The following is a 13466-nucleotide window of genomic DNA, read 5'->3' on the forward strand; positions in this document are numbered from 1 at the left end:
ATTTATCAAATAAAACAAAGGAATTAACTTTTGGATTACTTAAACAATGAGTCCAAAAATTTGAGTTGTCGAATGAGCCGAATGGTTGTTGCTTTTAACCTATTTCAGAGTCACAGACAAAACACAATATAGAGGAGGTTTCAAGTTTTAGCACAGTTGTTGAATCTCAAGTTCAGGGCAAAAATGTGTCGTTTAGCTTCGTGTATGTAACGTCCCATTATTCAATTTGTTTTAAATGCAATTTAACTTTAAGAAATAATATATAAATAAGACTAGTTAAATTTTACGTTACTCTTCTCTTAATAGTTCTGCCTCTTTGAAACTGAAACATGAATAATTTAAACAAAATGTTTGCCGAGAAATTTTCGCTGCAAGGGAATATTGCCCCGATCCCTTCTATGGTTATATCACAAGTTAGACCAAAAACTAGCATTCTTGATAAAACGCTGAGCAAAGGAAAAGGAGAAGTAAGCTTAAGCTGTTTTGCACTACTTTTTAGCGAATTAGTTCAGTACTGTCAGAATAAAGTTCATACCGTACCAGAACTTCAAAATAAGTAAGTTTCAATTGTTAAAGAAGTTTATATATATAAAAGGAATAATTTGATTAATTTTTATTGCAGAAATACCCCGTCAAAAAAATACCTTGCTTAATAAAGGAATACCTTGCTGTGTGCAAAATGTGAATTGGGAAAGAGATTCTTTGCATTTTTCGAAATTAATTTTTCTCATAAAATTTGTTTGTTGTTCTGATAGTCCGTTAAGGTTTCACAATTTTATCTGTAGTGAGGGTAATAAATCATTACTAAGACAAATTTGAACTTAAAGCTTTAACAATCACCCCTACTTTAACTAACACTTTTATTTAAAACAATTCCCCAAGATCTGATTAATAGGGATTTTTTGAATATTTTCCTTCACTTTCAATAACTTCTACATTGTTGAGAAAAAAAATATCAACTCCTTTATTTATTTCATGGACTTGGTTCTCGATTAAATTAGTTTGAACTGTATTTTTACCAAACATCAAACAATATTTTTCAAATAAAATTTTAATAAATGCTATTAGGATAAAAATATGTGTTTCATCCCTAATGCATTTTATCATACAGTTTATCTTGAGTAAGTAAAAGGGATTCGTTACGTTCGAATAGTCGCCATAAAACCAGATAATGCTTCCACTCCAAGATGCCCTGTGTAAACATGAAAGTGATGTGTACATTACTAATATTAAAAAATTAAACAGTAATTACTTAATTAACATTAATAATATTAAAAATTAAGGTTAAAATAATGGTTTTATAATTTTAGGTTGTGCGAAATGGGACAAGAAGTTGGAATAAAATTGATTGACCTTTACTATATGAGAGAAAAAAATGGCAAAAGAGAAATAAAACTTTTAAATATGTTACTTTTTATCAGATCTACTTTATGGAAGGTTGGTATTTAAAATAAATTATTCTGATTATTTTATGATAACTATTCCTTAGTTAAGAGATCTTGGGCATTTATAAAAAGTCACATTAGGAAAACAAAAGAATGATGGTTGTTATTATGCTCCTTCCCTGAATATTGGATATTATTTACCGCGCGAATTCACCATATTTGAAGGCCCCAACCTCACATTCAAAAACGTTTGGTTGCGGAATAGACTAAATAAATTTGATAAAAAAATGATGAAAATTTTATTGCCAGATAATATCGCTGATTTTACCCATTCTAGCTTTCATGGGTTTTCTATTTGTTTTCTAATCATTTTTTCCTGGTACTGAGTACGTTATCATACTCCACAAAAATACTTTGCTGTAAGTGAAAACTTTTACACAAAACTTATTAATCAACCTCTGATGTGGATGAAATTCTAAAACCTATATGAAATAATGATAAATAAAAAAAATGAGAATCTTTTAAGATTATAAAATTAAGAATTCGATTTTATTTGTAAGCGGGTCACATTCAAATGAGCTCATTTGGCCTTTTTGACATTTTCTGTATAATACAAATCAAAATGTAGCCCTTTTATGCTATCCATGAGTTAGGTTTATTTAGAACAACTTTCAAAATTTTTAAGAAGTTGGTTACAATTTTTTTGTAAAATATAACGGGGCACACCCTCGCGTGTTCCAGAATGATGCATCTGCTATTGGTGCAAGTTCGTTTACGTGAATTCAGTTAGCTCTCAAAACCGTTATCAAAACTAACTGATTTGAAATAATAATATCAGATATCTTGGAGTGACTTGGGGCCTCAGATTAAATTTTTTGTAATTACGATACTCTTTTTGCAATCAGTTAAATAATTTTGTACTCAAGATATCTCCTTTTGTATTCTAGTAATAATTTATCTAAGAACCCTAACGATAAGCTGCTTCATTATTGTTTTTTCCCCAGGGTTTATTTGGTAAAGAAGCCGATAAGCTCGAACATGCAAACGATGATGAGCGCATATATTACTTAATTGAAAAAGAGCCTTTAGTTAATAAATTTATTTCTGTTCCAAAAGATAAGGGCAGTCTAAATTGCGCAATGTTTATTGCTGGTATAATTGAAGCTGTATTAAATGCTGCTGGATTTGTAAGTAATATCTGATGTAGTAATAATAATTGTATTTTAATGATCTTTTGTCTAATAAAATGAACTTATTTAACTTTCCAGACAGCCAAAGTTACCGCACATTGGCATAAAGGCACCACTTATATGGTTACTTTTGAAGAGAGTGTAATAGCAAAAGATAAACAGTTAGACGAACGCTGATTTACTGATAACAATTTATGATATTTGGATGTTACCTTCTGCTAATTCTCTTAAAGGAACTGAAGGAATTTTAAAATTATATTTATCTGAATGCAAATTTAGGAATACGTTTAATGCAGCAAAAATGCTTTATAATATTCGACGAGATTAAAGTGAATCTATTAACATTTCTCCAGTTTAAGTAGTTTCAGTTTTTTAAGAAACTTTGCAAATTTTGGCAGTTTAAGACACCATGTACCAGAAATTAACTATGGTTCCACAAAATTTTAAGGAAAACTGAAATAAAAGAGTGGAATAGGTGATTTTATGTCGGACTAACTTATGAGGTTCTATTGGGTTACTTCGGGAAAAACATCCAAAATTTGCATATTAATGCTGTATGAGGACAATCTATGCTTTTGTTGGGGAATTCAAAAATAAAAATTCATATAAAGAGAAGAAATAAGCAAAAAGTATACAAAATCTTTCTTTTACAAAATCAAAATAAATCTTAAAAACCGGTAAAAATGTTAGGATGGCTAACGCCTTTATACCCTTGGTGCTATGAGGATACATCGGGGCAGAAACACAAAAGGCTCCCTTCCTGAAGTATCAGTACAGTATACGGTTTTTTTAATAGAATGGATAATAATTCACTCTGGATTAAAATTAGAATTGATCTAAACTCTACACATGGGGCGTCCATATCTGAAAACCAGGGAATCTCATCCTGCCTCAAGTTGCTAAAATTGCCGTTTTCTTCGATTTTCTTTTTCAATGGAGCGTAGCGACCCAACGAGTACATCAAGAACAGTAGTCATGGTCGCAGGAGTGAACTTTCTCTGCGATAAGCAGTTATTTTGTCTAAGAAGATAAGATTAACCTGTACTGCCTTACCCATTGGAGTCTGTCAGCTCATGGAGTAGTGGATTGGTCATGAAGGAGGCAAGGTGGATAAGAGTGGCGATGAAATAGCAGTAAACTAAATATAAGGGAACTTTGCCATTTAACTGTTTTACAATTAGTGTTTTTACATACAGTAAGAACGCAGGCTCAGGTTAGGCTCAATGTGCATATCGTTTAATTTAAAAAAAACAAGAACAAATTATTAAAGATTGCTAATTTAGTTTAAATAAATAAAAAATAGTTAAAATAATTAATAAATTAAGTTTAAATAAAAAATTCTCGTAACAAAACGTGTTTGATTACAACCTGCGTTTCATTAAGATTAGACAAAGTGAACTTTTCATCTTCAGAATTTTGACTCTAGAGTATTTTTTTCCCCTAAACTTAAAAAATGTTTTCAAAATATTTCATTCTTTTCAGTGCAAAGAATTCCAATTGCACTGATCCAAATCCAATGTTTACGCAATTTTAGTGGTTAAAGATGTGTATAGATTTGGAGAAAGTTCGCCTTCTTAAAAAATAATTACAACAAATGTTCTATTTTATATAAATTGATTGACCATCAATAAAGTGCCATTCGAGTTTCAAAACAGTAGTGGAGAATGGGCACTCCCATCGAGTGGTCTATTTTGAGAATGGCCAACTACTCACCTAAACTTCCCATAAGGGTGTTTGTGGCATTCTTTCGTCTGGTCATTGACTATCCATGCCTTTATATAAGCTCATCATCTTCACCGGATCAGGCGCTATCTTTGGCATCGACAGGTATTGCACTTGCTAGATGCGCGCAGTCCATAATCAAGACCATCGGGCGTGCGATCAGTCATGCCGCTATCCCAGAATAGTAAATTACTGCACTACGGCTCCAAGTCTTCGAGTCCAATTGCCTGCTATTGAGGTAGGTTTCGCAGTTATGGTGGCTTGAATAATAACTGCAATGACTACGGTTATGAGTTGTGCGGAAGAAGACCGGTAAAAATTCACCCCTATGCCTAGAATTGGAAGTGCCCTTGCTACTGTGTGTTGGATCTCTAGAGCCTTTTAGGGCGCCTTCCTCAGCTTCTGGCAATGAAGTGATTATTTTGGGATGATCACGCTTGTAAGCGAATCTCAACCTGCCCTTAATCATTTAAGGTTCATACCTTAGCGTCATAGGGCACTTTCACTCCAGATGGATTCCTCCTTCTTGTTAAACGTTCTGTGAGCTTGAAAAAGAGGGAGTGGTATACCAAACATGGCACGAAAGGTCCTCAAAAAAACCCAAATATTAGAACTGAAAAGTGAAAACTTTTAACAAGTTCTCCTATTGTTAGCGGATTAAAAGCCTTCTTTTTTATCTCTTCAAATGCAAAATTAATGTCGACAGAAATCAAGACAAGAATTACGATACCCTTCTATAAGTTAAGCATTTCGTATCTATTAGGGCCAGCAACTTTTCCACGCTTCTGTTTTCGCTTCGAGGAAAGAAAATATTAGGCACCTTCGGGATGACTTCTCCTGAGCGCCCCATCCGTTTCTCCCTGGTCCACATACTTAGTATCAGCCAGTCCGCAAATTGCTGATTTGCCAAGTGCAGCACAGTACCCCGGCAGGAAGTATACAATAAATTTTCACCTTCATCTGAGAGCAATGATTCTCAGCCACTCTCTCAGCTTCTGCAATAATGAGAGTTCTCAAACTCTCAACATTTCTGGAAAACTCCATGGAAGTGCCTCTCCACACAACTTGTACTTCACCTGCATATCTAGAGGGAAATAGAGCCGCCTGACGACGAGTGTTGGATTCAAATCTTTTGCACGCCCTCTTGCGTGTCGTCCTTGCTCTTTTAACATTTAATTTTCTCTGGAAGGGTGATGATTTGCTTTATTACTTGAAGATTTTGGGGTGGGCAAAAAGGCATGTAAAAAGTCACTAAATCGATTTTTTGGTAGGGAAGGTTATATCGCACCCGCGAAATGTGAATTGTTACACAAATGATTGCCCATCAGTAACATTGTGAGGAATATGTTTCAGTTTTCTGTTAATTGTTTATTCTGTAGCATAACTTATCGAACGTTGTTTTTTGGTTTAGTTTATTTTACACTTATGAGATCGAGAGGATTCTTCTTGCCTTCTCATAATTACGCATTTATTACTGTTTGATTTTCTTGTGATGAATTCACGGAATTGTTAAAATGAAGTGTGTTGTACCAAATCAAAATGTGAAAAGTGAGTAAATATATTTTTCTAATGGTTTATATTTAGCACAAGAGTTATTTTCATTTTTCTTTTCAGTTATTGCTAGGGCAATTCATTCTTTGTCAAAAATAGGCGATGAGTTGTTTATAGAGCCAAAGGTTAATGAAATGGTATTTAGGTCTGTAAATATGGCACAATCCGCTTTTGCAGAATTTAAAATGGCTCAGTGTTTTTTCTCTTCTTTTATCTTCTCTGATCCCGAGGATTGCGATTCTCTATGCAAAGTCACAATGAGGGTAATTTAATTGATATAAACTTGAAAATTCTGGAGTAATAGATAAGTTCTTTATAGGATAAAGTTATTGATACATACATATTTTCTTAAAATAATTGTAATTTTTTTTTATTGTAACTTCCAGTCTTGCATTAATGTATTTAAAAATGTACACAATTTGGATAAACAAGTGGAAAATTGTGAAATTCGAATGAAACCTGATGCAACAGTAGTTATTTTTCAAATAAAGTTTACAAACGCTCCCATCAAGAAATATTCTCTCCCTATCATTGAAAGTGAGAAGCTTGAAGTAAGTATCATTAAGTTACTTTTCGCTTATATGTCCTACCCAACCCAAAACGTAAACCCAAGATGCATCCACGCTAAAAACAGAATATAAACAGAGTAATACTAGATGGCTTAGCGCACCTGACATTCCAACCAACCCGAAGAACCTAGACCTATCTCATTCACTCACCTTTCATACAGACAACTTCTCATATTAACCGCAGGCATACTGTTTGATTGGCTCTCACAACCCGATCGACACATTTGCATTATCCGAAAATACTATGTCCTTATTTAATAAGACACAAAAAAAAAGAGATCAGTTGTTGTTGCATTGGTCTCCCACGCTGAGATCCCTCCCTGCCTGTGCTTAAATTTTCTTTTTCAGCTCTTTCATTTCTCTTACAGCTCATTATCTAGTAGAGCACAGTGTTATCTGCAACGAGATCAATGTCTGGTAATCGGCAATGCACTGAAAAAAACGCCAATCTTGATACGTCTTAAATTGAAAATAAAAAATATATTCAAAGTTGCTTAAATTAGTTCTTTAATTATTTTTAGTTATTCCTCGTGAGTTCACCAAATAGGTTTTAATGATGTTTGACAGCTTTTACTTGCATTTATTTGTCGTTAAGGAAGTCATTTTGATCATTTCTGAAAATACGCGTCTAAATTATTTGTTTTTGCACATAATTTACCTTTAGGTTAAGACTGTTCCAATTGGGATTTAGCCTAAGTATATTAGAATGATTAAGAAACTTTATAATAACTCAGTAATGAATGTTAAGAACCCAGAAGTATCGGACAATAGCAATATTTTATTATTAAATTTTATCATCCGAAAATCTGTATATAACTGAAAGTGAACCTGGATTTTTGTTTTTTATTGGACTTGTTACAAAAAATAGTTTACATTGGTTTACTTTTAATATAAGATCACTTAAATTTCTTATTCTTTAGTGAAGTGTGTTTATATAACCAACTCTTTTAATTTTGTAAATTAAAAGCTATGCATTTATATATAGATTCAAATTGAACTGTATACAATGTAAATTAAATGTATATAGATATATAATACACCTACGAATTCTTTCTTTTTAGGCGAGTGTGCCAACAGAGATATTGAACCGTTTAACTGCTTCTTCAAAAATGTTGATGTCAACAGTTAAAAATTTTAGGTATTCCGAAGATGAAATTACTATTACCACGGAGAAAGATAAAACTTATATTAAAAATCATATTGAAATAAAGAAAGGTATATTATTATGTTTGATTATACTAGTCACAAGGGATTAGCGACGGGGCATATTTAATAAATCTTACCTGTTTCCAGATACCCATTCAATGCGTACTGAACTTTGTTTCCATCCATCAGAATTTGAAACATATTCAGTATTTCAACCGTCATGTGTAACATTTTGTTTTAAGGAGTTACGAGCAGTTTTATTGTTTGCAGAACCGTCTAATTTGTCTGTGTCAGTTTCTTTTAGTTCTCCTGGAATGTGAGTATACGTATATCGATAGCTAAGATCATTAGCGCCGAAACTTTATTTAATTTTTTTGTTCTTAAGGCGCGTCATTATGTGAGGTTATTGGAGCCCATAGAGTTTTTTAACGAGTGTACTCGTTACAAACAACACTGTCCATCACCGGACAGTGAGCTGAAAGAAGCTCCTAGGAAGAGAAAATCTAAGGGCCAGCAACTGGATTCCAACTCGGGATCTCCGCGTTGGAATCTGGTAAACCCGCTCAGCTAATCCCTTACCTACTTTATAAAACTTACTTTATTATTATGAATATTATTTCAAGCTAAGTAAAAATTAGAATGTTTTTATATTCAGGCCTATAATTTTTCAAGTATCTAATCAACCAGCGTATGAAGCGAATTATGTTGTGTCAACACTGAATGCGAATGCAGCAAATTTGGAAATGAATTTAACTCGACAGTCTAAAGTAACGAATCATCAGAAGCATCCAGAGGCTTTTAACACATCTCTTCAGCACCGGCCTTCAGTTTACAGCTTCATTGATGAAACTGAACCAAACGCCGTAGATCAAAATTTAGTTGTAGAAGAATCAATACCAACATCAGATAATGTTAACGTTTTAGACATTAATTCTAAAAATTCGCAAATTGAGGTCTATCAAGAACAATTAATTAATAGTGATAATGCAAGTGTAAAAAACAGTAAGAAGAGGAAACATACTGATGACTCTCATTCTTTCTCACTAAGTGATGGCATTGAATCAATGTATTCTTTTAATTCAAATACTTTTAATAAGAATTCAAGTACTAAAGTGGCCGATAAAAGTGGTGGTACTAGTTCAAATGACATTAATAAGGATGATTCTTTGCTGCTAATTAAAACTGTATTTGCAAGATGCTTTAAAAATAAAAATGTCAATGTACTTGAAAAGATTTCTGGTAATGAAGTAGTGATAGCCGATTCATCTGACAGAGAATCAGTATAATTAAATACAAATATTATTGTTGCTAACTCTATAGATGTGTAGAATTCTGAGATGAAGAACTTATTAATATTACTTTGCTTAATTTACTATGGCAATCAGCCTTGAAGTAGTATTCCTTTATCATTTAAAGGAAGTCTATTATTTTTTCTATTTAATTGCAAATATAATATGTAGATATTGTATTTTTTGTAAATATTGTAATTTTCATTAAATCTTGTTTTTAATTGTTATTAATCGCTACCGAAACTAGATTGCCTTGTTTTTGTAAAAAACTCTTGTTTTATTTTACATTATTATTGGATAAGCAACATCTTTTACGTACCATAAAATAATTGCTGTTGAGCATTTGTTGACAATTATGCACGAATGAAGAAACCATAAAGCGAAGGCACTCCTGATTTGCTCCTAATTACAGTTTTCAGAGTATCCCTGAGCCACAGACTCCGAGTGAAGGTTGTGCTTAAGATTGAGATGTGAAGATTGCAGTGTTTTGCTAGTGTGTCGCAGAACATTCATTTGATTTTAATTGTGTCCGGTCATGAATAATATGATCAGTGATTTGAGACATGAATTGGTGCATCAGTAATATGTCGTTGTAGTTCAGAATGAAAATTGTTTTTTCTGTACAGTCTGGAAGGATTCGAGGAACCAAAAACTTCGCAGCTGTATGGTTGGCTACATGGTCTTGCAGATCAATTTATTGTTTTATAAGTTGTCTTTTTCCTCCAATAAAAGTTGTAACACTCGAAATAAGTTATCCGAAGCCTTACTTTAAATCTCCTAACAGGTTTTCAGGTTAGTCGGCGATATAAATAAATTTCAAGAGAGTGGTTTTTCCCGACAGTGTTGTCCGGTAGAAGCAGACAGTTTACATTATCTTTCGTAGAGTGAATATCATGATTTTAGATTTCAAATTATTAATTTTTATTGATTTTTTGCACTATTGCAGGATAATTTAAGATGTCTTTGTAAGTTAGCTTCTGTTACTAGGTTTTCATGTTTTAAAACGATTGTAGTGACGTCCAGAAATGCCTTTGTCTTGAAAAAAGAAGTCATGTGAGTAGATTAAGAACAGAACGAGGCTTCTTTGTAGGAGGCCAGCATTGATGAATACATATCGGTCAGCAGTTCCTTTACTCACATCAAAATATATTAGAATGTAAATAGATAGAAAAATCGTTTTAATATATAAATATAAAGAAGGTTTGGGTGTAATATTTTATGGAACGTTTGTGGCATTCTAAGTAGGCTGCTGTAAAGTATTCTCCAGTTTCTATAGTAATGAATATTTCGTCAGTTAGTCGGTGGCATTGATGTATTTTGACATCAAAATTGATGATCTGGATGAGACTCGAGAGTTTTGAATGATGGAGTAGAATCGCCTTAAAATAACGTTACAAATAATTTGCTAAGGAGTTGTTTTTTTTTTCCAGGAGCTTTTTGTGGCTCACTGTCAGGTGGTGGTCAGTGTTGTTTGTAACGAGAGAACAGTATCCGTAGGTCGACGGTATACTGAAAAAAGCTTAGAGGGCCAATGTCCTTAGTTGATGACGTAAATTCAAAATAAGTAAATCATTAGATGATTGAATTTAACCATTGTCTTTGTATCCATCACTTTAATATAATAATTACTGAATTTGCTTGGTAAGTGTTCGTTATCAGGGTTTGTTGATGTATGATGACGATGATGGATGATACTAAGAAGGGTGTTTGATGAGTTTAGGGAATGCCCTTACTGCATGTACGTAATCTGTCAAAAATTCCATTTCTTTTCTTGAATTCAGGCGCGAAAAACTCATCCGCTTCCTCTTACTGCAATTAATTCTCTAATTTACAAATTCTCTTAAATTTAACTTAAATGAGGCTTTACCTAAATAAAAGGGATGGCAGCTGAAAACGTTTTGGTGATTAATGATGGTATCTAGATTGTTATCAACGCTTTTTCTCTTCTTCCTTCTTTTGAGGTAATACTATTGAACTCAGTTTTTTTCCAGTTCCAGGATTTCAGACTTCCTTAAGGTCAATCCATGTCTCGTCTTAACATTGTTAATTTTGACGCCTCTTATTTATGTGTTTGCTAGAAGCAGATTCCTCCCCCCCCCAAAAAAAATGGTTGATTTTTGCGAAATTAGAGTTCCTGAGAAAAAAAGGAAATGTAACCATCTAGCATAATTTGCAATGAAGCCAAGAATTGGTTCATGAGCTCAAGTTAAATTGTAATGTTCTCTCGTCGCAATTGTGTACACATGGGAAAAAAATAACAAGAGAAATAAAAAAGTAGTAGTAAAGTAATCGCCTATATCTTCAGGTGGGCTTAACGTCCAACTACCAATTGTCGTGGACGGAGGCGACTTGCAAACATACTTTACTGTAAATTTCTTTTATTAACCATTAAATAAAATCCAAGGCCTAAGACGGAGAATCGAACCCAGTACCACAATACAGACACTTTTACCGAGGGGTTCTTGAAAAACTTCGAAAAAGGGTCGTTCGTGTGAGACCAAACATAAAAAACAAGTGGGTGTTGCATTACGATAAAGCTCCTTGTCACACAGCAATTTCAATAAACTAGTTTTTGGCCAGTAAAAACATTCCTGTGGCTCCTCAGCCTGCTTATTCGCCTGGATTTGAGTACTTGTGACTTTTTTCTCTTCCCGAAGTTGAAAAATCACCTCAAGGGAACTCATTTTGGGACAGCCGAAAACATTCAAACGGCTGTAACCGACCAGCTGAAGGCTATTCCAGTACGGGAGTTCGAGCACTGCTATGAGGAGTGGAAGAAACGCTCCAGCGCTGTGTCTTCAGAAGGAAATTATTTTGAAGGTGACAATATAGAATTGTAATTCTTTTTGAATAAAAAAAATTAAAAAATCAGACTCATTACTTAATTTACAGATCCTAGCTTCGCAGGTCTCGCCTCTAACCGCTCGGCTACCGCGGCGCCCAACAAAGAAATTATTATGTTACCATAAGAATGTAATATAAACTTAATACGAACGGTATTGACGTTTATCTAATAAGTAAATTAAATATAAACCAATTATAAAATTAATAAATATTATAAATATTAATAAATTATAAATTAGGAATCTCTCTACACAAGTAAGTAAGCACTTCAAAGTTTTTCCAATTACAAATTCAAGGTAAATGCGGTTCTCTAAAATAAAAGACAAAACAACTAAGTTAACAAAAAATTGCAATAGTTATTTGCTTCAGGGTAACTTCCAAAATCTAACTAGCGAAACTACAATGAAAAAAAATTCATTTTCAGCAAGTTTCAACTTTTAATAAATCAGGGCTTGAGCCGTTTTTCAGTTTTCATGTAATTGCGGCTCCTAGTTTCGGAAAATATTTTGAAATTGTAATTTAACAATCAAGATCCTTCAACTGCAAGTAGTTCAAAATCAGTTTCAATTATTTTTTGAAAACTTTGTTCATTATGTAATGTAATGCGTAACTCTAAAACTTATATTTTAATAATTTTCTATGATAATTATACTAGGGCAGTTCTGAGACGGATGGGACGAGGCTTCCACCTAAAATTTTTCGATGTAATTTAGTTTTAAAAACTAAATAATGATAAGAATTGAAAATGTTCCAAAATTCAGAGTTTTAAGAAATGTAAGTTAAATCTCAGTACAAAAATATCGTTCATACCAGATTATATTTTATTAAAATTGTAATCTTTTCATACGTATCATATCGATGTATATATATAATTTTTTTCGTTGTTCTGTTAAAAATGAAAATCATTTCTTGTAATTCCCGTATAAGTACTGCCCATCGAACCAATTATCGAAGCAGCTTTCGCTTAATAAGCATTTATAAGAAAATTCGTGAAGATCCGCATTCTTGCTTAGTTTCTTAAACCACTCATGAAAATCTTTCATTGCATAGCTTCTTAATTTCAACTGCCTGAAAAATAAGCATTTTTCAGTAAATTTTTTCAAATCTCAGAACAAATATTTGTCGTTTTTATCATTCGGTTAACCTAAAGAGAATCAAAACTTTTTCAGATTTGTTTTAAAATATTGGATTCATTTAAGTACATTTTAACTGCCCAAACAAAATTTTATATCCATTTCTATTTTATAACAATCTTTCGGCTATAAAATTAATTAGTATATTATATTAATTTATGGCTCATTATTTATGGTTACGGTCACAATATGAGCTGAAAGGCTTTCTAGGATGGAATTCAGCTAGTAATGTATCTCAGCGTTTTGATTCCAGCGAGCCAAGGCCAAGCAGCGCTGAGTTAATGAAAATGACTGAATTTGTTGATATAAGATGTACATTTGTACACTTTTGCACCAAATCTCTCAATGTTTTGTTTTATAATCTTTGGTGCACCATTTTATTTTTTAGTAAGTTTAACCAAAGATTTGCGCAAACATATCCTTCCAAAGATTCTCAGTTGACATTATTTGTATAAAAATTCTGATAGAGGTATTATAGTTTTGTTATAATATTAGTAATAATCATTTACTCTTACAGTTTGTTCTAGTTTTAAGTTTAGCAGAACGAAAAATTAGGTTTTATACATTTCTCTTAATAAGTGATTAATCGTAACAATCACATTTCCTTCATTGCTCATGCTATAAAAAAAAAACTTAG

General features: G+C 32.7%; 2 protein-coding genes across 2 annotated transcripts; both read left to right on the forward strand.

The window, feature by feature from the left end:
* Positions 1–70: 70 nt before the first annotated feature.
* On the forward strand, positions 71–3927 carry Trs31 (trafficking protein particle complex subunit 31). The gene is made up of 5 exons (XM_074134817.1): positions 71–202; positions 307–556; positions 1311–1437; positions 2390–2572; positions 2654–3927. The coding sequence occupies exons 2-5, from the start codon at positions 330–332 to the stop codon at positions 2750–2752; spliced, it is 636 nt and encodes a 211-aa protein (XP_073990918.1). The 5' UTR covers positions 71–202; positions 307–329; the 3' UTR covers positions 2753–3927.
* A 1566-nt stretch (positions 3928–5493) lies between these two features.
* Rad9 (cell cycle checkpoint control protein Rad9) lies at positions 5494–9079 on the forward strand. The gene is made up of 7 exons (XM_074134754.1): positions 5494–5632; positions 5709–5845; positions 5912–6111; positions 6235–6399; positions 7479–7632; positions 7711–7879; positions 8219–9079. Exons 2-7 carry the CDS (start codon positions 5812–5814, stop codon positions 8847–8849), a joined length of 1353 nt encoding a protein of 450 aa, XP_073990855.1. The 5' UTR covers positions 5494–5632; positions 5709–5811; the 3' UTR covers positions 8850–9079.
* Positions 9080–13466: the final 4387 nt, after the last annotated feature.

Source organism: Rhodnius prolixus, unplaced genomic scaffold, assembly GCF_049639745.1.
Source record: "Rhodnius prolixus isolate KJV_2025 unplaced genomic scaffold, Rpr scaffold_1, whole genome shotgun sequence".
NCBI classification, from domain to species: domain Eukaryota; kingdom Metazoa; phylum Arthropoda; class Insecta; order Hemiptera; family Reduviidae; genus Rhodnius; species Rhodnius prolixus.

What these genes read in the sequence shown, in the direction of transcription:
- Trs31 (XM_074134817.1), top strand. Translation starts at nt 330, where the DNA reads ATGAATAATTTAAACAAAATGTTTGCCGAGAAATTTTCGCTGCAAGGG. An exon ending in TCAGATCTACTTTATGGAAG is followed by an intron (nt 1,438 to 2,389) that starts GTTGGTATTTAA and finishes TTTTTTCCCCAG; the next exon opens with GGTTTATTTGGTAAAGAAGC. An exon ending in TATTAAATGCTGCTGGATTT is followed by an intron (nt 2,573 to 2,653) that starts GTAAGTAATATC and finishes TTAACTTTCCAG; the next exon opens with ACAGCCAAAGTTACCGCACA.
- Rad9 (XM_074134754.1), top strand. Translation starts at nt 5,812, where the DNA reads ATGAAGTGTGTTGTACCAAATCAAAATGTGAAAA. An exon ending in ACCAAATCAAAATGTGAAAA is followed by an intron (nt 5,846 to 5,911) that starts GTGAGTAAATAT and finishes TTTTCTTTTCAG; the next exon opens with TTATTGCTAGGGCAATTCAT. An exon ending in TTGAAAGTGAGAAGCTTGAA is followed by an intron (nt 6,400 to 7,478) that starts GTAAGTATCATT and finishes CTTTCTTTTTAG; the next exon opens with GCGAGTGTGCCAACAGAGAT.